The sequence below is a fragment of the Zingiber officinale genome, chromosome 7B (genome assembly GCF_018446385.1).
Source record: "Zingiber officinale cultivar Zhangliang chromosome 7B, Zo_v1.1, whole genome shotgun sequence".
NCBI lineage: Eukaryota > Viridiplantae > Streptophyta > Magnoliopsida > Zingiberales > Zingiberaceae > Zingiber > Zingiber officinale.
The window spans coordinates 62,049,748-62,077,135 of record NC_055999.1 but is presented as its reverse complement, the minus strand read 5'-3'; the positions used below and the strand labels follow the sequence as shown (position 1 = coordinate 62,077,135).

The 27,388-nt window shown below is 38.0% G+C and overlaps 2 protein-coding genes and 1 long non-coding RNA gene across 3 annotated transcripts; all 3 read left to right on the top strand.

The window, feature by feature from the left end:
- The first annotated feature begins 3,486 nt into the window (after nucleotides 1-3,486).
- Nucleotides 3,487-8,894, top strand: LOC122005846. Its single transcript, XM_042561069.1, has 3 exons — nucleotides 3,487-3,959; nucleotides 4,836-4,893; nucleotides 6,650-8,894. Exon 3 carries the CDS (start codon nucleotides 6,676-6,678, stop codon nucleotides 8,215-8,217), a length of 1,542 nt encoding a protein of 513 aa, XP_042417003.1. The 5' UTR covers nucleotides 3,487-3,959; nucleotides 4,836-4,893; nucleotides 6,650-6,675; the 3' UTR covers nucleotides 8,218-8,894.
- Nucleotides 8,895-15,771: 6,877 nt separating this feature from the next.
- On the top strand, nucleotides 15,772-19,689 carry LOC122005848. Its single transcript, XR_006118562.1, has 3 exons — nucleotides 15,772-19,314; nucleotides 19,430-19,517; nucleotides 19,625-19,689. It is a non-coding gene; the product is annotated as an uncharacterized LOC122005848 (long non-coding RNA).
- A 3,166-nt stretch (nucleotides 19,690-22,855) lies between these two features.
- On the top strand, nucleotides 22,856-27,136 carry LOC122005847. Its single transcript, XM_042561070.1, has 10 exons — nucleotides 22,856-24,070; nucleotides 24,806-25,029; nucleotides 25,129-25,229; nucleotides 25,345-25,454; nucleotides 26,092-26,207; nucleotides 26,341-26,429; nucleotides 26,533-26,646; nucleotides 26,731-26,818; nucleotides 26,902-26,915; nucleotides 27,091-27,136. Exons 1-10 carry the CDS (start codon nucleotides 23,539-23,541, stop codon nucleotides 27,107-27,109), a joined length of 1,407 nt encoding a protein of 468 aa, XP_042417004.1. The 5' UTR covers nucleotides 22,856-23,538; the 3' UTR covers nucleotides 27,110-27,136.
- Nucleotides 27,137-27,388: the final 252 nt, after the last annotated feature.

The window sequence follows — 27,388 nt, the reverse complement described above, 5'->3', positions numbered from 1 at the left end:
GTTAGACTAAAGATTCTCAGAAAGAAAGTTAAATATTTATTTTTCTTAAAAGACTTTGTCTAGAAGTGGTTGTTGCTCAAATACCTAAGAAGGGCTCGTGCCTCGCCATAGTCGAAGCCGATTATCGAAATGGATATTTAACCGACTAATTGTTAAACCTTAGTCTAACTCAAATGTAAATCAATCCATAGATTTTAATTTAAATTGAAGAGAAAATTAACTATCTCACAAAATCCATGAGTTTCTCTATTTGAAAATCTAGAAAAGGGTAAGACGAATTTGAGTTAAAACTAAGGATTAGTCTAAATCAACTCAAATCAAACTTAAACTTAAATCAACTTAACCTAACCCAAAATTAACTCAAACCTAATCAAACTCAACCAAACTTAATCAAACTCAAACTTAAATCAAACCAATTAGGACCTAATTAATTTCAAAACCTAAATTAATTTCAAAATCTTAACTAATTTCAAATATGAATTAATTTCAAAATCTTAATCTTAATTAATTTTTAAAACTTTAATTAAAAACTTGAATTAATTTTGAAAACCAAGTTTTATCTAAATAAATTTTAAACTTAATCTAAAATTTTAATTTAACCTAATTTTACCTCAATTAAATTCTAACTTAATAATTATTAACTTTATTTAACCTAATTAACCTAAAAGGTTGAGATAAAATAACTAAGTGAATTTAAATCAATTAACAAACTTAAATTTTATGGATCTTATCATTAAAATCTAAATTAAATTAATTCTACATTACATGAATTATGCATCTCTCAAAACATCTAAGCTGATCGTGTTTGAAAATCTAAAATAGGTGAGATGCTAGGAAAATAGATGACTATTTTAAATATGTTTTAAACTTATTTTGATTTTTCCATACTTGAACTCTAGGATTATAATCATGCCTAATTTTAAAATTAATTGTCCCCTCATACTTAAAGCAATTACTTAATTTTTTTCCCTAAAGATATTAATCAAGGGGGAGAGAAAAAGGAGGTTAAAACTTAGGTATTTTTCAAAAGTTAAGTATTTTTAAAAGTATTGTATTGATTTTTCAAAGTTTTGATTTCAAAATTAAGTGTTGTTTTAAAAAGTAAAGTCTTTCAAAATCAAGTTCTTTTTCAAAATTTCAAAAGCTAAGTATTTAGCTAAGTTTATTTTATATAGCTAATAAATATTTAGTTAAGTAGTTTTTTAAAAAATATAATTCCTTTTTAAAACTAAGTATTTAGTTAAGTATTATTCAAATAAATTCTTTTCAAAACTAAGTATTTGGTTAGTATTTTTTAAAGAAAAGAAGAAAAATCTAAATATTTTCTTTTTTTGAAAAGAAAGTTAAGTGAAACTTTTCAGGGAACTTAAAGATAATTTTTTGTGGAAAAATATTAAAAATTAGTTTTTCAAATTTAAGTAATATTTTTACAAGTTAACAACTTTTCTTTCTACTTAGTATTTTTTTAATGTGTCAAAGAAAAAGGTGTTAAAAGTAAAGTAAAAAGTTTTATTAGTAACATTTAAGGGGGAGTGAGTAATATTATTTTGAGGAAGAGTAATTTTTAAATTTATATCTTTTAGCCTTGAAAAAATATTACTTGAAACCTTACTTGTTTTACAAATCTTACTTTATTACTTTGAATATTTTTATTTAACTTTGAACTATATTGCCATAAATCAAAAGGAGAGAGATTGTTGGTACTGAAAGCACTAGCTAAAAGTTGTCTTTTGATATTTGGAAAAGGTTTAAAGTTAAGCTGTGTTGTGATCTAACAAGTCTAACTGAGTATGTAGGAAAGTCTTAAGTGATCTTAAGCAATGTGAAAGTCCTAGGTGAATCTAGGTAAAGAAGTCCTAGCTGTGGCTAGGCAATGAAGTCTTGGTCCATGGGATGACAGGTAAAAATCCTAGGGTTGAGGACACTAGGTGAAAGTCCTGGACGTCGTGGACACCAGGCGAGAAATCCTACGATTGAGAACATTAGGTGAAAGTTCTAAAGTCTCAGATGCCGTAAAAAAGTCTAAATGGTCTAGAGGATCAGTTTGACAAAAGGTAAATTCTTCTGAGAGGAGTAGGTGAGGATGCATTCCCCGTTGAGAGAATTGCAGGCATAGGTTCAACCTAGGGTTTCACTGGAAATCTGAAAGTCAGAACCAGACAATTCAGAGACTATTAAATTATTCATGTTTTATTATGCTAACTTTCTTTTGCAAGGTATCTTTGGTATTTTAGACTACATACTTTGCAGGAAGTGAAATGCACAAAGAAGCTTTGGGTGAACAATGCTCAAGGCACCTCCTATAGTGTTGGAGGCACCTCGGACACCCTGGTAGAAGGCCTTGTGCAGAAGGGCATAAAGGAGCCTCCCACGTGGTTGGATGTAACAACCCAAATTTCCTTATTACGAGTTCTAATAGTAGTTAAAAATATTTAGAAATGCTTTAGAAATATTCTAGAGATTTTTAGAAATTTTTAGAGTATTTTTATGTAATTTTTTGGAGTTCGTTTGGTATTTTTACCAAAAGAAACAAGTTACAAAAATAAAGAAATTAAGCCGAGGTTCGAACTGGAGACCTCCGGTTAAGCAAAGCCTTAAGTTGCCTCGGCTGACCAGGAGCCCAAGCAGGCATTGCTGATTAGAGAAGGAACAGAATTAATTTAAGTAGTAGTAGTTATTGACAGAAAATAATTAAGCATAAAAGAGGTGCGGTCGAGATTCGAACCCGCGACCTCCGACCCAACCCGAGCCTTAAGCGAATCCGGCTGACCAAGTGCCCAAGCACCCAAGCGGGTAGTTCTATTTAGAAAAGATAGCAAAATTTATTTAAAGAAGTTAACAGAAATACCTGAGTTATAAAGAGAGGAACTTAGGGCTTGATTTCTCCGGTGATCGAAAACCCTTCTCCCCTTTTCTCTCTCGCTCGCGACAGCGGAGCTCGGGCGAAAAACAGAGCCGCGGCTAGGTCTTATCTCCGGCGGCTGATCAGGAGTCCAATCCGAGAGCTCTTCGCCTTCCCAAGATCCTCTCGCCGAGGAGAAGCTGTAGGCGCAAAAGGAGGCCGGAAAACTCGAGTTATCCGAACCCTAGAAGCCCTTTTCTCCTTCAGTAGTGAGTCCAAGAACACAAGGTAAGTGCTTCCTCACCTGCAGTAGAGTAGTTTCGGTTCCTGTTAGTTTCCTCTTCTTGATTTTTGAAGCCTGTTTGTAAGGAGGATTCTTTGAAAACTTCTGTCGTGAAGCTTAAAGAGGGGAATGGATTGTAAAGGGTAGGTACACGGTTTGAGTTCTTCATATTTCGGAATATGCTGTATTGATATTGTAGTAGTTAGGATATGGCTTTCTTTTGGGCTTTGGATCATGCTATGCAGATTTGGTGTAAAATATGGAAACAAATAATAAATAAATAATAAAGTTTAATGGACGAATAACCTTAACGGAATTTTTAGAAATTTTTGAAAATTTTTCTGGAATTAATTGGAGCTCGTATGACGTATTTAGAGGGGATGTACTAATAGGCCCGAGAAAAAGTCGGTTAGGAATACCCGAAAGTGGGAGTTGATTAAGGAATTAAGCTAGGGTTTGATTTAGAAATTCCTAAGTTTATAAATGGCTTTCTCTTATTATCCTCATGCCCTAAGTCCCCACCGCCGACTCCTCCCCAAGCACACACGCGACGCCGCCCAAACCCCTCACCGATCCTGTTCGCCATCAAGACACAGCTTCCGGCGATCCTTCTCCCTCACGCGAGCACCCTAGCCACGACTCTTCTCCCTCATGCAAGAACCCAAGCTGCCGTCGGCTCCTTCCCTTGAGCACCGCACACACCGCCGATCCTCTTCCCTTCCCTTCCCCTCTCGCGATCTCCCGCAACCTAGCCGCCGATCTCTTCTCCTCCTCACGCAAGCAACCCCAGTCGCTGAATCTTCTCTCCAAGCCGAGCCCTAATTGATCCCGCAGGTAAATTTCCCCTAGTAGGTATGGAAGTTTGTCTCCCTTGGTAGCTAAGCGTAGGGATTAGAGGATGGTCCGGATTTTTGTGGCGTTGCTTGATTTACTGCTTTAGATTTTTGAGATGTTGATTTGGTTTATGGTATTTGCATTTTCTCCTCGTAATGGATTTGATTCATCAGGATAGACTTGAGGGTTTGTAATTGGATTGGTTTTCTTTCACTGCCTTGGGAAGGATTTCTAATTATGGATCAGAATAAAAGGGTGTGGTTTAGGTTTATTGTTGCTCTTGTTTTTCCTCAAGTTATCTATTATTTAGGGGATAAAAGTAGTAGGCTGTAATCTGATTCAAGGTTGTTTTTGCTTCTTCATGAGGGTCTCAGATTTCCGGACAGATTTTAGAAATTGAAGTTTGATTTTGGCGATGCTTGCTCTTTTGTGTTGTTCTCGGATTTCCGGAACAGAATTGGTAGGTGGTAGTTGGATTACAGTGCCACTCTTTTGTGTCTCCAAAATAGCCTTGGTTTCTAGAATGGTTCCTCTATCTGGGTTCCTATTTATTTTGCCCAATATTGATTTCAGTTTCTTTTGGGACGGTTTTAGTTGTGAAGATTTGTGTGTGGGTGTCTCCATTATTGCTTCATTTTCCTTCCATGAAGGTTTTGGGTTTCTGGTGTCGATCAGAAGATTGCCATGATTAAATTGGTTAACTCGTAAGATGTTGAGGTAAAAGAATCATGGATTGAGTTAAACCAAATTTGGTTAATGAATTAGGCTAATTATTTTGATTAGGATTTTTCCTAACTAGTTTAGGGGTTTTATTTAGCTGTTTAATTCATATGGATTTAGCTAAATAAAATATGTATATATTATTGATTTATGCAGGACGCTGATTCGAGATGAGCGTATTGACGTATGACTTTTGATTCAATCTTCTTTTAAGGCGGGTATTTCTTATTTTGATTCTTTTAGTACTTTGACCTTAGTGCATGAATTATTTTGGATAAGGACTATTTACCTTGACTCCACTCTTACTTTCCTGTGCTTGATACTTCCACTCAAAATCTTTGAGTTACTCGTTTTTATATCCATACAGTCTCTTGTCAGGCCCACATCGGATACTAGATACCATGTTCAGTATGTTTTGATTGCTTATTTACGTATGATATCGAGTACGCGGCTTCACGAAGATACCGCTTATGCTTATATATATGACGATTGTTGCATCGTGATCACGTCATGCACGACGCCAGATCCCCGCCACCGAGAGAGTGGTAGTTGAGTCGATGCTTGTCTGTCGTGCCGCACTCGCCACTGCAGGTGGTAGGCGAAGTCATGAAGGACCCCTTCATTGTAGCTAGTTAGCTACTCAAGACTGTCCATCCGGCCACCATGGAGCGGCCTTTGGTGGTAAATGTCATTATCGATCCCTCTTAACTATACAGGCGTGGTGCAGAGAGGTGGGCGGGGTGACCATCCGTCATACGCTGTTATGCTGGAGTCATTACTTATGTTATTATTGTTTACTTACGCCGCATGGTATATTTATGTTACCGTTCTGTTGTTCACTTATGCTGACATGCTGTCTTATGTTAAGATATGCTCACGTTGTAGGTGGTTAAACCTTGGTTTAGTAATTGGAAATGTTTATATACCTTACCCATTACCTCTGTAGTTATGAGCAGTACTATAGCAGATTAGTACTATTTCTGACTTTCTATATCTAGCCTAGGATATCGTTCCAGGTATGAACCTTTATCATGGTTTTATTTTTGTATCTGCTATTCTCTTATGAGACTGTATTCCTGTTGGGTATTCTTTATTGGTTGATTATGTTCATGCACTATCTTTTCTTTACCCGCTGAGTTCCAATACTCACCACCCCGCACAATGGTTTTCTTTCGCCAGGTAACAGGTAGATGAGTCATGGATGCTTGGAGAGATGTTGGCTGCTAGTCCTGGGTCCCGCGTCATATTCAAAAATTGATTTTGGTTCTGTTTCTCTTTACTTGCATTTCGTATTCGTTGGATTTGGTGTTGTGAGAGCTATGTTTGATACTGGTTTGTGGACTTGGTATTTGTGATGTTTTGGTAACTTTGCAATTTGTGGGTTTTTCCCTTTGTTTTCTTTCCGTTGTGTTTATTTCCAGCCGTGTGGGCTGTTATATTATGTTATATGTTTTATTCATTTATGTCCAGCCGGGTATGTTGTGTATATTAACTGCGTGGCTATGTTATTTCATTTTGTATATATATTCCAGCCGAGTGTGGCTGAGGTATATTTTGTATGTAGTAATGCTTCATATTATCCGCCGTACAGGGGAGGTGTTGCCGAAATTTCCTCGGACAGGGACCCCCCCGGGGCGTGACAATTTAGTGGTATCAGAGCCCAGGTTTTCCGATGCCTATTTGTGGTGTTTTGGGATTTTGATTTTGTCTGGATTTACAAATTGTTGAGTTAATCTGATACCAATTTAGTGGTATCAGAGCATGGTTCGAGTCAAATGCTGGGTTTTGTGTTTTTGGGATTTCGATTTTGTTTCGATTTACGATTTCGGTTGTTTTGTTTTCCCTTTGTAATTTGGTTCCTCGATGTGACTTTCGAGTTGTGGGACCAGGCAGCGGCAAAATATCTCCGAGCTATAGGATGTAAGTGGTCTACTGCTAAATCATTTTCCTTACCTACTTATTATTAACAGGAATGGCATGAAAAGGGTCGACTGCTATGCATCACCGTGGACAAGGTCGACCACGAAAACAACCCATAGTATCGATGGGCCCTGAACCTGCCGGCCAAGAGACGGAGTTTACAGGAAACCCGAATGAGGTTGATTCAGGTAGCAGTGATCGGAATCCTCCAACCTCTACTAGGGAGCATGAGTTACGGACGCCGGGAGTACCACCTTCTATACCTGCTCCAGACACTACTGGTTGGGTGATGGATAGAGCCCGAATACCCTTGTTGGCCAAGTCTGTGAAAGATCGAATTACTCTGTTCCATGGGGGTGCTGACCCTTGGGCGGCTCGTAGCTGGTTGAAGAACTTGGAGGGCACATTTTGGTACATGAAGTGTACAGATGAAGAGAAGGTGGAGTTGGCTGCGTACCATCTTCGGGATCAAGCCGTCACTTGGTGGGACATGCAGAAGTCGATCTTTGGAGAACAACGTATCACGTGGCAGATGTATAGGGAGGCATTTGAGAGACAGTATTTCCCGGTTACATTTTGTCTAGCTCGTCGTCAGGAGTTTCTGAACCTCAAGCAAGGTGACCATTCTGTGATGGAGTATAATGCAGAATTCAGTAGACTGGCTGAGTTTTGTCCTCATCTGGTGGCTCAGGATTATGATCGGATGCATCAGTTTACTCAAGGACTTGCGGCATACATACGACTCAAGATGTCAGGATTTCCAGGTAGTTCTTATCGGGAGGTGTTAGATCGGGCGTTATTCATTGAGATGACTCAGCAGCAAGTGAACCAGGAGAAAAGTAATACTAAACAAGTGACACAGAAGAAGGAAAAAAGAGGCCAGAGCTCACAGGTTACCTCTGGAGGGTCCTCTCCACCTCAGAAGACAAGGCGAACCTCGGATGGGGGTTCTCGTTCCCCTCAGCAAGATTGGAAGAATGATAGTAGAGGGACCAGATGTTTCCAGTGCGGCTCGAAAAGTCACCTCAAACCCAATTGTCCATTGGACCACTCGATATGCTTTTATTGTAAGCTTCCGGGCCATGAGAGTCGGGATTGTACTCTGAAGGCTCAGTTGGAGACTACTAAAGTTACATCTCAGGGAGATCGACCCACCCAGCCATGGCAGCAGAGAGGACTCCAGAGGACTCGGAGTGATTCACGTCAACAGTGCCCGCCAAGCTCCCAAGGGCAGATATATTATATCCAGAGCCAGGAGGACCCAGCGATACCAGTGACCACACAGTACTCTGCCACAGAGTCTCCTCATCAAGTATATTCTGTGCATCATGACCTTTCCCCTCCATTTCAGCCTCACCCGACCTTTCAACCCCAGCCACAGTTTCAGTACCAACATCAGCAGCCGGTTATCGCACCTTCGAATCCACCTCGTACTGTTCCAGCGATGCCATCACCGAGCTCAGATGTGGGGCATGCTTATGTAGTTACACGGGAAAAGGCGCAGCAGGCCGAGGGATCGGCCTTCCGAGGTAAGGTCTCAGTTTATATTTTTATTGCACCCTTATTGATAGGTACGGGGAGATTCTTATCCAGTTATAATTATAGTATAATTGAGTAGAATCGGTAGACTACCTGTGCATCGAACACATGGATTAGTAGTGTTCTTACCATTTTTGATCTTTGGTTGGAGTAGCGTACGAGTATGTTGCGTGGTTGTTATCTTTGGATGAGGAATCCCTAAGTTGGGTAGTAAATTTGGGGACCAAATTTTTTATTAGTGAGGGAGAATGTAAAATATGGAAACAAATAATAAATAAATAATAAAGTTTAATGGACGAATAACCTTAACGGAATTTTTAGAAATTTTTGGAAATTTTTCTGGAATTAATTGGAGCTCGTATGACGTATTTAGAGGGGATGCACTAATAGGCCCGAGAAAAAGTCTGTTAGGAATACCCGGAAGTGGGAGTTGATTAAGGAATTGAGCTAGGGTTTGATTTAGAAATTCCTAAGTTTATAAATGGCTTTCTCTTATTATCCTCATGCCCTAAGTCCCCACCGCCGACTCCTCCCCAAGCACACACGCGACGCCGCCCAAACCCCTCGCCGATCCTGTTCGCCGTCAAGCCACAGCTTCCGGCGATCCTTCTCCCTCACGTGAGCAATACAAAATAAATTTGTACATGTCTTCGCACGTGGCTCTGATACCACTGTTGGGTTTTTCGGGCTGCGAAAATCGTTTTTTCGCGTCGCGGAAACCCCGAAACTCCCTAGCCAACGGATCCGTGCGAAGAGTATAGAACAAAATTTTACATGTACGAGTTTACTAACTAGATCTACACTTAGATCTACATGTTTAGAAGGTTAGCCTTGTTGCGTGCCTTTTTGCGAATCCCGCTCGTCCAAGGTGCGCCGGATCTCGAGTGTGTTCAAACGTACACACCTCTAGTAGTATCCACACGAACAAGAAGTGTTCTCTAACACTCAAGGATGGAGAAGAGAACACCACAAGTGTGCTAGCACTTCTTGATGCTCTCGGATAGGATTGGAAGATGAAGAAAGGAAAAGAAGAGAACACACTCCTCTAAAAACTTTATGTGACTTTCACTAACCTTTCTTCTTGGATTAGATTCACTCACCTTTCCTCTTCCTTGCTTGAAACCCACGGCAACAATAGCAAAGGAGGAGGAAGAACCCAAGGAAGAAGATGCAACAATAAACACACATCAATGCCACAAAACAAAACCTCTCCACAAGCATTAGTGTGGCCGACCACATCTTGTAACCCCCTCATTTAATGTGGCCGACCACATTAAGTGAATGTGATGTGTAACCTCCATGAGGTGGCACACCATAATAAGGTGGAGATGATGTGGCAAGATTAGTCATGCCATGTAGGATGAGTCAACCTTCATGATGTGGCAATACATCAAGTCAAACTTGATGTTTCAACTTCCATTTGGTCAAGTCAAAATTGACCAATTTTCTTCCTTGTTGAGTTAAATCCAACCTTTGATTCAAGTCAATTTTTAATTTAATGAATCTCAATTCATTAATATAAATTGACTCAATGAATCAAATTTAAATTAGACTCATTCAACAATTGAATCTAATTGAGTCTAACTTAATAAGTCTAATTTGAATTAATCCGAATCCAATCTTTGGTGCATCATATGAACCTAATCCAATTGGTTCATCATATGAACCTAATCTCCATCCACTTGTTCTTTGTGTGTGACCCAATAGGTTCTTGTAACATTGGCAATGTTTCTAAACTCCTTTAGAAACATAAGCAATGAGCGGCATCTAGCAATACATCATTGCTACCCAAGTTACAAGAATGTTGAGATCCAACATCACCTTGTGACTACTAATTGTGACTCCTCACAATATATGACAAGTGTCCTTCTATCCTAGACATCTAGATTGATCAATGTGAGGCATAGACCATGTCATCCTCTAATCAATCTAAATCTTGAACTCCAAGTAGACTCACTAAAACAAATGAGCTCAATATCTCATATTGACTCATTTGGGCATGGTCATGCACTTCGTGGTCTCACTCTATCAAGAATACCGATGTCTCTCCCGTCATATAGGAGGGATAGATCCCATCTACATCACTCACATCCCTCTGCATAATTTGTTACATACCCAGTAATCGCCTTTATAGTCCACCCAGTTACGGGTGACGTTTGACGAAACCAAAATACATAACTCCTTATGTAGGGATCCATGGTGACTTCAGGTCCAAGGACTAGTAGTCATACTAATAGCCACATGAGAAAGTATATGACACTCATATAACGATCCATGATACTTTCTCATGGCGGGTCATTCAGTATACATTCTCTAATGCATACCCATGTGTTAACTTGATATCTCTATATCCATGACTTGTGAGATCAAGTCATCGAGTTGACCTACATGCTAGTCTTATTGCATTAACATTGTCCCTGAATATTAATACTCGACTAGGAATGATTAAGAGTAGTGTTCCCTATATCATCTCACTATCGGTTCAGCTAACCGATTAATATAGGTAAGAACCTTTTACTTAAGGACGTTATTATACTTAGTTTATTTAGCACCAATACAAGTAAGTAATAACCAAAAACCAAATGCCTTTATTTATATAGAATATGATACAACAAGTCCATAATACAATCATCAAATGATTGGCTCTAGGGCTCTAGCTAACAAAGACTAGTACATTTGACTTAGTTGGATGCTCTGACTTAGATTATGTTGGGTGCAAACTAGATAAAAAAGGTATAAGTGGAAGCTGCCAACTTCTAGGTTAGTGCCTAGTAAGGTGGTCCAATAGAAAGTAACACTGTATTGTCTTATCTACTACTGAATGAGAGTGCATAACTATGAGGGAATGTGTATCCCAACTTCTATGGATGATGCACACATTAAAATATTATCAATTAGAATACAAAATACAAAAGTCTCAATTGATAACATGAGTTCAATCAATTTAACAAAAAAATCCAATACACCATTCAAGAACTAAACATATAGAAGTTAAGCACAACTTTGTAAGGGATCATGTAGCTAGGGGTGATATGATACTTGACTATATTGAGTCCAAGTTAAATCTAGCATCCATATTTACAATACCCTTACCTGAACTTGAGTTCAGTACACTTAGAAGACAATTAGAAATGTGCACAATAGAATATATTACTTTATAGCTTACTTATCTTTAAGTTTTAAGTTTCTACTTTAAAAATATGTTTTCAAAATTTTTGGTTTTTAAAATTAATATACACTTTCAACTTTAAACCCTATCCTTACAAAATTAAATGTTTTTAAGTTGTACAAAGCATGATCCTATAGCTTTTAGGAGCCAGTATCTCACAAGCACACTAGGACTATCTTGCTTGTGATTAAAAATACTTAGAAAGGTGTGAGATATTTAGGACCTTGCTTAGACTTCAGAATACTTATGTCTATGCATCTACATAAGTCTAGGAGATAAATACCAATTCAAATTGATCAAGTTAAGTCATCCTTCTTAGTCAAACTAACTGGATCACTTAACTTGACTAATCAAGCGAATGCCTTATAGTAAATAGCTAGTAGCTAAAGGTTAGATATTTCTTCTAAGAAAAGTAGATGATTATTTTTAATATTTTTTTTTCAAAAAAAAGTTTTTACTTTGATTTAATCATGCTTGGACTTAGGATCATACTCATTGACTTTTTTTAACTCTAACTGCCCTTCAAGCTTAAAGGTCTTACTTAATTTTTTTTTCAAAGGGGGAGAAAAAGGGAGTTAAAAGAGAAGTAATTTTCAAAAGTTAAGTATTTTCAAAAGTATTGATTTTTCAAAAGTGTTGTATTGATATTTTAAGCATTGATTTCAAAATTAAGTGTCATTTTAAAAGGTGAAGTCTTTCAAAATCAAGTTCTTTTTCAAAAATTTCAAAAGCTAAGTACTTAGATAAGCATTTTTTAAGTATAACTACTAAATATTTAGCTAAGTAGTTTTTCTAAAGTATAATTCCTTTTAAAGCTAAGTATTTAGCTAAGTGTCATTCAAAGAAATTCTTTTCAAAGCTAAATATTTAACTAAGTGTTTTTTTAAAAGAAGAACTAAATATTTTTTTTTTCAATTTTTTCAAAAAGAAGAATTTAAAAGTTAGATGTTTTCAAGGTTAAGTGATATTTTTTAGGGGGAGCCTAAAGTTATTTTTTTAAAGTTTGTTTGGTACTTTCAAAGCTAAGTATTTTTCAAAAAAAAAGTTTTTCAAATTTAAGTACTATTTTCACAAGTTAACAGCTTTTCTCTCTACTTAATTTTTTTTGATACATGTCAAAGGGGAAGAAAAATATTAAAAGTAAAATAAAAAGTTTATTTTGAGGCAGAGTAACATTTAAGGGGGAGTGAGTAACATTTAAATTTATTTCTTTTTCCTTGAAAAATGTTACTTGAAGGCTTACCTATTATTTGTTACACAAATATTACTTAATTATTTTGAATATTTTTACTTAACTTTGAACTAGATTGCCATAAATCAAAAAGGGAGAGATTGTTGGTGTTAGAAGCACTAGTTAACCAAAGTTGTGTTTTGATATTGGCAAAGGTTCAAAGTTAACCTATGTTGTTGTTCTAACAAGTTTAACTGAGTGTGCAGGAAAAGTTCTAAGTGATCTCAGGTAAGGTGAAAGTTCTAGTTGAAGCTAGGTAAGGGGGAAGTCCTAGTTATGGCTAAGCAAGAAAGTCCTGGTCCATAGAATTGGGCAAAATCTTGGTAGGTCGAGGACATCAAAGAAAAATCCTAGGGTTGACGACACTAGGTGAAAGTCCTGGAGGCCGCAGACACTAGGCAAGAAATAAGGCCGAGGACACTAGGTGAAAGTCCTGAAGTTTCGGATGCTGAGTAAAAGTCCAAACGATCTGGAGGATAGATTTAGCAAAAGGTAAACTCTCTTGAGAGGAGTGGATGAGGACACATTCCGCGTTGAAGGAACAGTAAGTGTTGGTTTGACTTAGGATTTTTGAAAAATCTAAAAGTCAGAATTAGACAGTCCGAAGACTATCAAATTAACAAATACTATGTTTGTATTATGCTAACTCTATTTTGTAAGGTATATTTGTGTATTTGGACTAATGTGTTTTACAGGAGCTGAAACACACAAGTTAGCCTCGGGTGAACAGTGCTCGAGGCGCCTCAAAGTTGCTCGGAGCCACCTTGGATTTAGTGGAAGGCGCCCTGAATAGGACGAAGGTACCCTCATATAGATAAACCTTTGGGATAGGGTTTTCACCATGGGGAGGCACCTGGAGTGCATGGAAGGTGCCCTGGAGTGCCTGGAAGGTGCCCTCCAGAGGGTAAAAAAAATACCAATTCGCCCAGTTTATCGCTACCGAGGTTTGAGGGATAATCTTTGCATATGGAGGTGCCTCAATGCTTAATAAAAGTAGTGCTCGACCAAGAACTCAAGAATACTTCCAATTCAATACTACAACTTCTGTGCTTGCCGCGCTGCTCAAAAGACGACTCTACGACGCCCAAACACTGCTCTGACGATGACTACGCTCAAGACCTACTTCAAAGTCATCGGTATTGTTTTACATTTCAATTATTTGTACTTAAATTCAAATTGTATCTATAATTTCTTGATTGATTAGTGATTTCCCAACGAAAGCACTCTCACGTGCGGGCCTTAGAGTAGGAGTCGCCATAGATTCCGAACCAAGTAAAAATACTTGTGATCCTGTGTGTCTCTTTCTTTTCTTCTACTTACTTTCTTATTTTCCACTGAGCTTTAACTCGAATAGTTTTACTCAAAAAGTAAAAAAACCATGAGCGCTATTAACCCGCCTCTAGCTCTTTCGATCCAACAGTCACTGGATCTCTCCTCCAGTTGTATCTTAATTTACCACTTGCAGTCTTACTTGACTTTGTTCTCTTGACACACCAGGTCTTCCTACCAAATGCTCCATCTGGAGTTCAGCTAGTTGTCAGGTTCCATAGACTCAACTAAACTTCCTGTAAGATATCAACCTATCTAGGCTTCCTGTCAGTTATCAAGTTCTTCAAGCCTAACTAGACTTCATCCTAGTGTCAGGTTCCGTCAGTCTTTTAGTCCTACACACTTGCTGAGTATATTAGGTTACACATAATCTAATTTTAACCTTTATCATATATTAAAATCTGAGTTTGATTACTAGTACAAACTACACTAATAACTTTTAATTCTTTTAATTTTTGACTTTTTTCATTTTCTAGCTATTTAGAGAAATTTTTAAACATTTAAAAGGTTTCATCTTTATGTTTTAAGAATTTTACCCATGTATATCTAGAGAAGTAATCTATTATAATTAAATAATATAGGTTTTCATTTATAAATTTGATTCCATGTGATCGAAGAACTCTAGATGTAGGAGTTCAAGTATATTATTGGTTTGATTTTGATTAGTTAGTTTATGTGTTGACTTAATTTATTTTCCTTATTGAAAAGAATTACAAAATTTATCTTCTAAGTTAATTACTTTTGGTAATCCTTTAACTAATCCAGCGTTTTGTTATATTCCTAAGATGAGTGTGAGATAATCTCCTATGCCACAACTAGGTTTTCTCTTGTTGTGTCAAGTGACACTTAAGTGAGGATTTTAATAAGTCTATTGTATAAATATTGTTATGTCTAAACCCCCAAAGTTTTATGTTTGAGTTTTTTTTATGACTTATCAAACATTCAGAGGATGAAAACTTGATTTCATAATCACCATCACACAATTGGTTAATGCTTAGTAAGTTAAAATCAATGTTTTGAATAAGTAATATTTTTCGAATAACAAGATTTGATTCAAGTTCAATATTACCTGAACTGATTACCTTAAGTTTTTCATTATTGCCAAAGACAATCAATCCTAATTTCTTGAGTTTAAATTTGGTGAATTTAGTATGATATCTAGTCATATATCTAAAGTAACTACTATCGAGAATCCACTTAGATTCCTACATATAAAGTTGGAATCAATAGCCAATTTAAGATTTGTAATTTGATTTAGTTTAATCTTAATTTAATTTAGTTTGAATGTAGCTTTAAATTTGAATTTAATCTTAGTTAAATCTTAATTTCAAATTTAGTTTAATTTTTAATTTATATTTAGTTTACTTAAATTTTAAATTAGTTTTTAATTTAATGTAATTGAATTTAAACTTAATTTTAAATTTAGTTTATTTTTTAATTTAAATTTAGCGTAGTTGAATTTTAAATTCAATTTCAAATTTAGTTTAATTTAAATTTAGTTTATTTGAATTTTAAATTTAATTTCAAATTTAGTTTTTAATTTAATGTAGTTGAATTTAAACTGAATTTTAAATTTTGTTTAATTTTTAAATTTAAATTTACATTAGTTGAATTTTAAATTTATCTTCAAATTTAGTTTAATTTAAATTTAGTTTAGTTGAATTTTAAATTTAATTTTTAATTTAGTTTTGAATTTAAACTTATTTTTAAATTTAGTTTAATTTTTTAATTTAAATTTAGTTTAGTTGAATTTTAAATTTATTGTAGTTGAAAGTAAATTTAATTTAAAATTTAGTTTATTTTTTAATTTTAATTTAATTAAGTTGAGTTAATTTCAAATTTAGTTTATTTTAAATTTAATTTAGCTGAATTTTAAATTTAATTTTGAATTATATCTATCTCACCTTGTATAAATTATCAACCAAGATATTTCTATTGTTTTGTGAGATGAAATTTGTTTGTTTTATTTAAGAGATAATTTTAGCTAATGTTAGGTTCAATCTTAGTTTTGAGTCTACCAAACAAGCTTCTTTAGAATAAGTTTTCAGTTAGTGGCGAAATATATGACCTTCGTAAGTATTATAGTGGATCACTTTCTAAATGCTTCTCTAAATAGTCTTGTCCAAGGGACTTACTACTAAGTCTTAGTGCAACTAGTTCATATTAGATTGGGGTAACTTCAGTTAGTTTCACTAAGACGATTGCACTAGGTTGAACATATATGATTCTCCCAGACATGCTTTCGACTTAGCTTCCCTAACCTACTATCATCCCAATCTTTTTTGGTAAAAAGTTAAAATTCTTCCTAGTGTTATTAGTCCTAAATATGCAGACAGGAAGGTCAAGTTTTCAAGATGATAACTAATTTACCGCCTCCCTCTAGAACACATATTTTATGTTTTATATTTAAGTAATGAATGTCATTTTTAGGTATATATTATTGTTTTAGTCCTACTTGCTTTGTTAGGCGAGTTTTCAAAATACATGCTTTGACATGTTTCTTATTTTGGTTAACAAATGATAAGTAAGATTTGTTCATCGATTTCGATTGATATCCAATATCGAACTTGTTGTACACGACCCTTTGTAATCCAAGTATCATGTCAAGTTTCTTGGATCCCAAATTGAACCTTTCCAACATTCCCTTGAGTCTCTCAACTTCTCCTTTCAATATGAAATTCTCATCCTCAAGTCTTGTAATTTGATTTGGGTTTCCATTTTAAACTTGGTTAGTTGAGAGTTTAGGATTAACTTGCTCCTTAGGATGTTTGACTTCCTTAAGGAGCAATTCAACTTGTTTCTCAAATTTAACCTTCTTGGCTTGACTCTGACTCATACTCAGATTCATCAGGTTGGTTTCTTGCCATTAGTGCTAAGAAGTTCTTTTGTCTTGGTTTGTCCATCTGTGATTCCTCCAATGATGACTCATCCCAAGGGGCCTTTAGTGTTTTTCTTCGTCTTGATTTGGGTTTTTCTTCTTTGAGATTTGGGCAATCATACTTGCAATGCCCCTTTTTATTACATCTGTAACATGTCACTTTAGATATTGATTTGGTTGGTGTAGATTGTATCACTTTTTTGAAATCATCCTTTAAAAATATTTTTTTCTTCTTGGTAAACATCTTCCTGACTATGTTTACTAGTTGTTCTTTGGTTGAGTCAGAGTTGGACTCATCTTCAGATTCATGCTTGAATCGGGCTTTCAATTTTAGCTCCTTAGTTGGTCCTGCAACAAGGGCAATACCTTTTTCGGTTTGACTCGAGTTAGTCTGCTCGTGTAGTTCAAGTTCTCAAAAAGTTCATCTAATCAAATTTTAGAAAGGGCCCTTGAGTTTTTATAGGCATCTATCATACATGCCAATAAGGAGTTTTGAGGGAACGAGTTAAGAGCGTACTTGATTATATCATGGTTCTCATGTGGGTGATCAATGAGATGTAGTCCATTGAGAATATCTTTAATCCTCGTGTGTTGTTGGTTTACCAACTCACCATCTAACATTTTAATATTTAGTAAGGAATTTAATAAAAGATCACATTTTGTTGTAAGTAACCCGTGATGATTTTGACGTGATCAACCAAGTGAAGTTAGGTCATGTGTATTTGATCCTTGTGTCTAAATGTGTAGGAGAATAGGATCATAAGAAGTCAAGAGGAAGTCAAGCGGAAGACATAGCGGATAAGAAAGATGGAATGAGAATCGAGTCGATGGGGTTGGTGTATCGAGGGACGATAAGCTACGGAAGAGTACATCGGTGGAGCAAAAAGGACGTGTGCGACACTTTCGAGGGACGAGAAGATGGAGTGGAAAACTACTCGAGGAGAAGGCTGGAGTTGGGTTTGGGTGAGCTCAACTCTGGAAGGCCAGAGGATCACCCAAGAGACTAAAGAAGGAGCTAGCGACCGGAGAAAGTACCAGACAGTCAGCCTGAGGCTGACTAATTCGGGCGCCTGGACCATCCAGGCACTCGGACCACCAGGGTGCCTCGTCGTAGTGGATCACTCTTCTAGCCCACGTAAGCAACGGTCCGGGTGCCTCAACATGGTCCAAGCGCCCAGACATGAAAAATTTCATCTTTAAGCCGTTGCGAAGCTGTTGTGTGGAGATAAAGTTTGCCACACTGGGGGAGCTTGGAGAGGGTCCAAACGCCCGAAGTTGCCACGCCAGCAAACATCTAATTTCAACCAGTGGGCTATAAATCTAGCTCTGGTCTTCTTCATTCAGAACAACACTCTATGTATTCGAGTTTTCCATTTCTATTTTGTGCTTTCAATGTTCTATACGAGGCTTCTCCACCTTTGACTTGTGGCAAAGAAGGAGTCGATTAGTTGAGCTTCACTTTCCTTGGATTAGCAACCTCCCCGGTTGCAAACCAAGTAAATCCTTTTTGTCTCATACTTATTTATGCATTTTAGTTTCCTTTATTAAAATATTATTATTAACTTAAGTCAAAAGCTTTGAGAAGGATATATTTTTAATTTCAGGCAATTCATCCTCTCTTACTGGCATCACCGGGACTGATAAGGTTTATTAGAGCAAGGATGCTTCAGAAGGACTAACTGCATGGCTGGACCAAGCCTCAACCCGCCAAAGTTCGAGGGGGAGGTCACACACTGGAAACACTAAATAGAGGTATTTCTAAGAATATGCTTCGAAATTCTGACTAATAGCAGAGCCAATAAGAAGAAGAGAAAGAAGAATACCTTTGGACAAAGGAGCAAAATGACTTCATAGCCAATAGCAGAGCGGAATTATAAAATACCGAAAATAGGCGAATATTAATAAGGGAATTTTTCGGATTTTTTAGAAATTTTTGGGGATTTTTTCGGAGACCGTATGGACGAGTTCACGGGGATAAAAATGGGGCTCCGGGAAAGCCTGTTTAGGCTACCCATTTAAGCGAGGAATTGTTTATTTTATAATTCCTTTTTCATTTTTCTTATTTCTTTTCCTTTATTTTTCTTTCTTCTGTTTTCTTTCCTTGCCGAAATCATTTTTTCCCCCTGCGTGCCGCCTGCCCGAGCCCTCGCCGCGCGCCCGACTCCTCCGAGCCCTAACCGCCGGCCGCAGCGGTTTTCCTCCCTCCCTCGTGCTTAAGCGGAGAAGTCAATGCCTCCTCTGCCCGATTTCTTCTGTTGATCCCCCATTTCTTCCTCTATTCCGACCGAGTAGAGCCGCTCCTTCTCTGCCCTGGTGCCGGCGCCACCGCCGACCACCCTGTGCCCTAGCACCGATCTCCTGCAGTGCCCTCCCTTCCTCTGCCCTCGTCACCTCCTCACCACCGAGATCCCTGAATCACCGCCGAGCCCTAGCTTTCGAGCCGCACATCGCCATCTCAGCCCTAGTTCTCCGGCCGACTCCTCTGTGTGCTGCTCACCATCGCTGTTTCCTCCTCTGTGCCAGCCACTAGCACCGACGTCTCTGGACCTAGCACTGTCGCCGACCACAGGTTCGATCCATCACAGATTGTAGGCTCTGTACCCTAGCTTTGATTGGAGTTGGGGTTGTATGATCCGTGATCTTCATTGCTTGAGCTTCTGTTTGATCAGTTTTGATTCCAGCAGTGATTTCGGCCGTGAGCAGAAGATAGACTTGCAGTGGGCTTGTTTTAGTTCTAGCAGCGAGACAACCCTTTTTCGGCTGTGAATTGAGGTATGGTTTAGGGTAAGTTGTTGGTTTAAAGACTGCGAATTTAATGTTAACGTTTGATTTACAGAGGTGGATGTATTGACTACGAATTTTGGGTGTTTGATGTATAGGTCAGTGGTTAAATCTAGTACCAGCCACAGTTTTGGCAACAGGTGCATCCTCGACAAATTAATGATATTAGAGGTAAGGGTTTTGAATATTAGTAAATCAGGTTTGTGATCTTTGTGGTGAATTTGGATTTACATGGTTAAATGTTGTTCACCTTGATCGTTAAGGTTAGTGGAACTAATCCTAATTGATTTTGAGTTCAATTTAATTAGGGTTCTTGAAGGAAAATAGTTTGGTTTAACTATTTGAGTTATAATTAAACTTAGCTAAATTGTACGATTTATTACAGGACATTGACGCGAGATGAGTATCTCGGAGTCAGATTTGGACCATTTTATCGGAGGCGGGTACTTTGACTTATGCCTTTTGATATGCAAAATAATGTGTTTAACATATAGCAATAATTGTGTTATCCATTTATTTCGGTTGGTCACTACATGATCTGTTACATGTTTGCTTGTTTACTTATTATGCACTGCATGCTATTATTTACCTGATCATACATGCTATTAGGTAGTGACCCAACCACATGATACATTATGTTCAAGACCTAGGGTTTATTTGATACCCTATCTGTTTGTGTACCTTCTATTTGATTCATTATCTTGTAGTACACATTTTTATTTATGTATGGAGCATGCTATGCTATTCGTGATATTGCCATGTTTAGTGTCATGCATCATCTTGCATGATTGCATGCTGTGCGATTGTCTGCTCCATTATTGTTGAGCACATCGCCAGTTATATGTATCTGTACACACCACCACTCATGGGTTAGTGGTATATCGATGTGTGTGATTCATTGCTTCGCTGGTGGTGACTCAACGTGGTAGCCGTCAGACTGCTCTGTTTGGCTCCGCTGGTTTAGTGTAGCACAGAGCCGTGACAGTTGACTTTGTTTGCCCGTTGGTCCGCCTGGGTAGTGTGACTCAACAGTAGCCAGAGAGTCCTCCCGCCATCGTAACGGAGACGAGAGCATTACGCCCCCATTTATTATTTCGGTAGGAGTATGTGTACTCGACAACATCCCGCTCACCCTGGCCACCATCGTGAGCAGCGGTGATGTCGAGTGCACCATTGTCACCCACCCACTCGGACTCACCATCATGTGTGAGATAGCCGACCGCGGGGTGACCGCTATCGCATCATACGCATGATGCATTTATTGTTCGGTTTGTTGCATTTATCATCAGATTTATATGGATGCATATGATTGACATGCATACAGTGATTATGACACTCTCGACGACCCTATTACCTTTTACCTTGATCTTGGTTCGCATGCTTTTCCTATTTTGTTTCACTTTTATCCTTCTCGTATTCGTGATACCGATTTACGATTAGTGTTGTCTCGTTATTTACTTTATTTTGCATATCAGTTGTACTGAGTTTGGACTCACCCGCCTCCATTGTTGATATTTTCAGGTTGAGGCGTCCGAGAGTTCCCGCCGCTAGTCCCCATCTGCACGTAGTGCTAGTCCTCTCTGGTCTTGAGTTGTTATTTTATCTTAGTTTCTCTATCGACTTTGTTTTAGTCTTGTATTGTTTTACTTATGGATATTGTATGGATTCTTATCGTTTGATGGATTTTGGTATGATTTGGATTTATTATACTACATGCCTGCCTGGACAGCAGAAGAGGTGAGTTCGTCTGATTTGAGCTTTACGAGTGTAGTTGAGTAGGGTTGATTTTGAGTCATGGTATTACTGTTCTGTTTGTTTATGTTAAACTGCGTGGTTGTGTCAGCCAGAGGCTGAAATTGATATTAAGATGTAGAAAAGTTTCAGATTGTCCGCCGTACGGGGGAGTTGCTGTCGAAATTTTCTCGGACAGGGACTCCTCCGGGGCGTGACAATTTATTTGGTATCAGAGCTTAAGTTTTACGATCGTTGTTTTCGTATTTTGGATATTTGGGATATTTGGGATAACCTGATACCAATTTATATGGTATCAGAGCGCCAAAGTTTGGCGAGACTTGTTTGATTTTCGTGTTACGGATTTTTGAGATTTGTCTGATACCAATTTATTGGTATCAGAGCGGGTTGTGATACCTGCTTTTGGTATTATGGAGATTATGTGCTAGCCTAAGTTTGCGAGTCAAACTGGGCATTTTCGGATTTTCGTTATGGTTATGTTTCGGGTATCTGTTTCGAATTTTTATATGGATTTCCGGTGATTTTTCTTGTACGTAATTCCGAGGTCAATTTGGGGGTTGGACAATGACGGAATATCTCCAGACGGCAAATAGGTAAAAAGGTAGTTATATATTTCGACCTCTTACACTTCCTTGACTTGTTTTAGTAATGTGAAACCTCTATGGAATGCCCATATATTTGCTTATTTAAAAGGTAATTCTAGAAGCTTTCAAGCTCATAGAACTGTGATAGTCCTTCATTGTGCAACAATTTGTTTCAATTGACCTATAGGTTGTTTCATACACAAGGACAACAGGGATTAGACATCAATAACAGACTTGGTATTGAAGATAAATTTAGATACTGAAATAGGTTGATGGAAATATAGGAAACAACTATATAATCACTATTATGACCATCGGGAAATAACTATGTCATTCATTGTGGTATAACAAGTATTGGATTTTTAAATCTTCCTATCTGTTGCCATGTGTGCTACATGGTTGGTGGATATGGTCCTAGGACCTTTACTTAGACTGCTTTTAGTTATACTGAACTGAACAATAGCCATATAGAGAATGATAAAACGAGAGGTGCCGTGATGCACTCTAATGCCCACTACAAGAAAAATGTCATTCAACAACACTCAAACGACAACTGTTTTATACCAAACAGTTGTCTTTTTGCCTTTTAACAACGGTTTTAACAAAAACTGTTGTCTTTTAGTAATTTTTTTGACCTATGACAACGGTTTTTAAAAAATATTGTCTATTTATATTTTTTTGAGGATACGACAACGATTTTTAAAGGGTACGACAACAGTTTTTTTAAAACTGTTGTCTATGTGCGCTTTTTTGGAATTACGACAACGGTTTTTAAAAACCGTTGTCTATTAAATGTTGTTGAATGCGATTGTTTTTTCTTTCGCCACTTTTTCTCCTTCGTCATTTTTCTGTCAGTGTTGTTTACGCCTTGTTTTTTTTCTGTCTCTTTCCCAAAACCCTACTCTTCGCCGCCTCCTCCTCACCGCCCACTTCGCCGCCTCCCTTCTCACCACCCTCTTCACCGCCTACTTCGCCGCCTCCCTCCTCACCGCCCTCTTCGCTGCCTCCCTCTTCGCCGCCTCCCTTCTCACCACCCTCTTCGCTGCCTCCTTCCTCACCGCCCTCTTCGTCGCCTCAACTTTCGGCCTCGCCACCTCCTCCTCGTGGCCTCTACTTTCATCTTCACCGCCTCCTCCTTGTCGCCTCGACTTTCAGCCATCTTTGTTGCCTCCTTCTCACCAGCGTCTCCTCCTCGCCACCTCGACTTTCATCCATCTTCGCTGCCTCCTCACTAGTGCCTCCTCACTTCTGCTGCTGGAATCATCGACACAAAATGACATGATGGATAAAGGTACGACAAACTATTTCCTTTATCTGCAACAACGACATAGACAAAAGTGTTGTTTTTGTTACTCAAGCAAGGAACAAGCTGATACAAACTCTGGGCCTCGATTCTTCTCCTACAACTCATGAAACTTGCCCACCAACCATTTTGGTAATGGTCGAAGCCAGAGCTTGAAAGATCGGAGGGTGACAAAGATTGGGAAGGGAGGCCACAGCTTCCGCTCGCAAACTTTGGATCCACCAAGCGGATCGTGCCACTTTTGTAAGATAGCTGAGTGATCAAGTAGTGTGTGGAGTCGATGGAGATGGTGGCTTTGTCGCCGTCGCAGGTGAGCTCGTACATCCGATCCCCGCACTGAGGCGGATCAGTTGTTCGACGAAATGGGTGGCTGATGTCGTGGAACAAACCGCAAGAGAAGGGAGCACAAGCTTCTTGGCTCCACTGCTGCTGCTGCTGCCCCGTAGCTGTAACAGCAGCCTGGGACAGGAGGAGGAAGAGTAGCGGCAGAAGCATAAGTATGGCCTCCTCCACGCTTCCTATCTCCCAATCCCAAGCTTTCTGTGCTCGAGCACGCCTCATCCCTGCCTCCCTTTCTGGTCCGGTTCGTTTCGCCCTCCCTCACCGTCACCGGAGAGACGCCTCCTATCGGAAGCCCCTGCGCACCATGGTCGTCACGGCGACCACCGCAGAGATGCCGAAGAAGCGGCAGGCCTCCTGGGATCGCTCGTTCGTTGACGAGATGAGGACCGTTGCTATGAGGCTGCACACCAAGGATCAGGCGAAGGAAGGCGAGAAGGAGTCTAAATCGCCACCCGTCGCTAAGTGGGAACCGTCCATCGAGGGCTACCTCCGTTTTCTAGTCGACAGCAAGATCGTTTATGATACCCTCGAAACGATCATCCAGAAGGCCTCCTATCCCTGGTGTAAGTTTTGGTTTCCATCTTTGATGAAGTCCTTAGTTGTCTCTACTTGTTAACCTTTTTACGTTTAATCGAGGACAGAAAGCACAAACTCTGATAAGCGATTTATTCAATTGGGAAATCAAACAAATTTAGCTTTTGAGATATAATAATTGAACATCATCAGCTAAAGTTTCCGTTGACCGTTCAAAGCTGTTATATTTACTGCTGCGTAGATTTTGCTTCAAGTATACAAGTCATCATTTTTATAAATCCTTTGGCTCAACAAGAAAGGTTCAGCTACACTTCTACATAGGATAAAGTTTGTATGTATCAGTTGAATTTTCTTTTATTAATTCAGCCATATGGACTGTCAAAAAAATCCATCCCAATCCAAACCAAATGAAGGCGGTGGGTGACCTCTTGTGGTTGCGTCGCCTGCAAATTATATTATGTTAAAATTTAGTAGTTGATGGATGCTACAAGTAGTTGCAAAATAAGGATAGGAAATTGGAATAAAACAGGGCATTTGTTGCTTTCTAACTGATAGTCTAGTTTTGTTAGTTTCTATCAGTAACACGCTTGTGCTTGCATGGTAGCTGCTTTTTGGATCTAATGATGAAATAATAAGATAAACTACTATCTATGATATTTTAAAGAAAATTTGATTTTATTTATAGGAACAGGCAAATTGTGGCAATTTACTAGTGTTATGTATTTGGAACATAGTTCAGTATATACATAACCATTGTATTGTAGATGCTGACTTCAGGAGTACTGGCTTGGAAAGGTCTGAAAAATTAGCTAAAGATCTAAAATGGTTCAAGGACCAAGGGCATACGATTCCCGAGCCTTCTTCTCCTGGTGTTTCTTATTCCCAGTATCTCGAGGAGCTATCTCAAAAGGATCCTCAAGCTTTCATCTGCCACTTTTACAATATATACTTTGCTCATAGTGCTGGTGGGCGAATGATTGGCAAAAAGGTACTTAATTTTTCTCTAAATGTCATTTTCCAGATTGTGACCTCCTGAAAAATTGCAAACTTCTCTAAATGTCATTTTTCGAACCTGCGATGGAGGAAGAGATCTCTGCTGCTCTTGGACAAACTTCTTCTCCGCATACTCGCCACTGTCACTGACACCCTTCGCCGCCCCGCCTCCCTCATTTTCAAATCATTTGAGGGGTTTTGTTCCTTACATATTTTTTATGCTTGTTTCTGCCCAAATAGAGTCCTTTTTGTGACCTATTTCTGAGTAAATTTTTAGTCACAAAATCTTCAATTTTTTGACTGATTTCAGGTCGATTCTTAGGGCTTTCAGTTGTGAGATGTTGGTGTTCAAGCTTAGTAGAGTTTTGAATCTACTCATCCCTTTTTCAATGATTTCCAGCATCAATTTGGATTTTTCTGGTGAGTATAGCCTCCTGCTCTATTCCAGCTTTCGGTATATCAAGTTTAAAGATTTTTAAGAGCTCGATTTCAACCTCTAGTGTGAAATTGTAGATGGATTTCGTGAGGTATACAGGCTGCCAAAATGGAAATTTTACCTACTTCGATTTAAATCTATTCACTGCAATGATTTAGCTCATGATCAAAATAAACTTAAAGGATTAATCCAGAGCCTATGGGAACTTTCTGAATTCATTTTATTTAAGGTATTCTTTCCTTTAATGGTCATCCCTTTAATTTTCTTTGTATCAGTATATTGTTATGTTACATATCTTTTTTTTGTGGGAATACTGAAGCTAGTTACATGATTATCTGTCATAATTGCAAATAAAACTAAATTTTTATGTTTGGGGTGTTTTCTGTTGTCAGTCTTATTATTGGGGTACTTTCTGAATTATTTTTAGAGTTCAACCATGTGGAAGGAAAATGCATTTGGTAAATATATATACAACACGACAGAATATGTTGCTTGTTCTTGTGTTGGATTTATTATTAATTATGTTTTTTTTCATGGTGTTAAAATATATTCTAGTTTGCATTTTACTGCTTCACATCAACATATATATCTATATATATATTGACTTAAATTTTCTTGCAGCATCATTCTATCAGAAGACTGAAGCAAGGCAATCTCACTCTCCTTCTGCCATTGTCATTGGTGGTGGATTTGCAGGGATTGCAGCTGCTCATGCACTGAAAAATGCAACTTTTCAGGTGTTATGTCGATATAAATTAACATTTTTTTCAGTTGCCTTTACATATTAGATTCTAAGTTCTGATATGAATGCAGTGTGTGAAGTGGCTGGGTAAATTTGTATCACATGGAAGTTTATTTTTGATTCCTTAGGTTGTGCTTTTAGAATCTCGGGATAGAATTGGTGGTCGAGTTCACACTAACTACTCATTTGATTTTCCTGTTGACATGGGAGCAGCCTGGTATGCTTCTTTTTTTTGTGTTTTTGTTTTCATTCCTTCTGAAGAGGATTGTGGCCAGCCTTCAAAATTTCAGTGACTAGAAGTTTTAATTTGGACACTTCAGGTTGCATGGTGTCTGCAACGAGAATCCATTGGCATCATGGATTGGAAGACTTGGTCTACCAATTTATCGAACTTCTGGTGACAATTCTATCTTGTATGATCATGACTTGGAGAGGTAATGGTTAACTGAATAACTAACAGATATCACTGATCATGGAGACTATAATCTTATGGAGACAAATTTACTTCTATTTTTCAGCTACGCACTCTTTGATGGTGATGGACATCAAGTGCCTCAAGATCTAGTGGAAAAAGTTGGTAAGGTGTTTGAAACCATTCTGGAAGAGGCAAGTTCTTTATTAACCTTATATCCGCAGTGCTGATAACTTGGAAATATTTCTCTTGTGAAATGACTGTTCAACGTTTACAGGCTAACAAACTCAGGTATGAAACAAATGAAGACATGTCTATAGCATAGGTTATTAAGCTAGTCATGGAGAGGCATTCAATATGATGCATTATTAATGAATTAAGTCTACTTTATGAGATTTTAGATTTTTTTATTATTCATAGGCATTTAGTTTAGATCAAGTGACATTTCTTTATCTTCTTCTTACAGGTGGAGTTTGAAGGATTAGGAGAATTAAGAAGCAAGGATGAAGAAGATGAAGGATTAGGAGAATTAAGAAGCAAGGATGAAGAAGATGAAGGCATTTAGTTTATCTTCTTTCTTTATCTACTTGGTCCACTTCGATCCAAGTACGATGCAAACATGGCAAGGATGAAGAAGATGAAGGATTAGGAGAATTAAGAAGCAGTGTTTTGTTACTCTTCTAGTGTTGTACATGGTAAAAGTAGTTCAAATGATCCAACTCTTCAAAACTGGATATCAAGATTAGGATATTGTGTTACTCTTC

Bases quoted from the DNA above. Each gene is read 5' to 3' on its own strand.
- LOC122005846 (XM_042561069.1), top strand. From the start codon at position 6,676: ATGCATCACCGTGGACAAGGTCGACCACGAAAACAACCCATAGTATCG.
- LOC122005847 (XM_042561070.1), top strand. From the start codon at position 23,539: ATGTCGTGGAACAAACCGCAAGAGAAGGGAGCACAAGCTTCTTGGCTC. The intron at 25,230-25,344 runs GTTTTGTTCCTT...GACTGATTTCAG, and splicing joins ATTTTCAAATCATTTGAGGG to GTCGATTCTTAGGGCTTTCA. The intron at 25,455-26,091 runs GTGAGTATAGCC...ATTTTCTTGCAG, and splicing joins CATCAATTTGGATTTTTCTG to CATCATTCTATCAGAAGACT.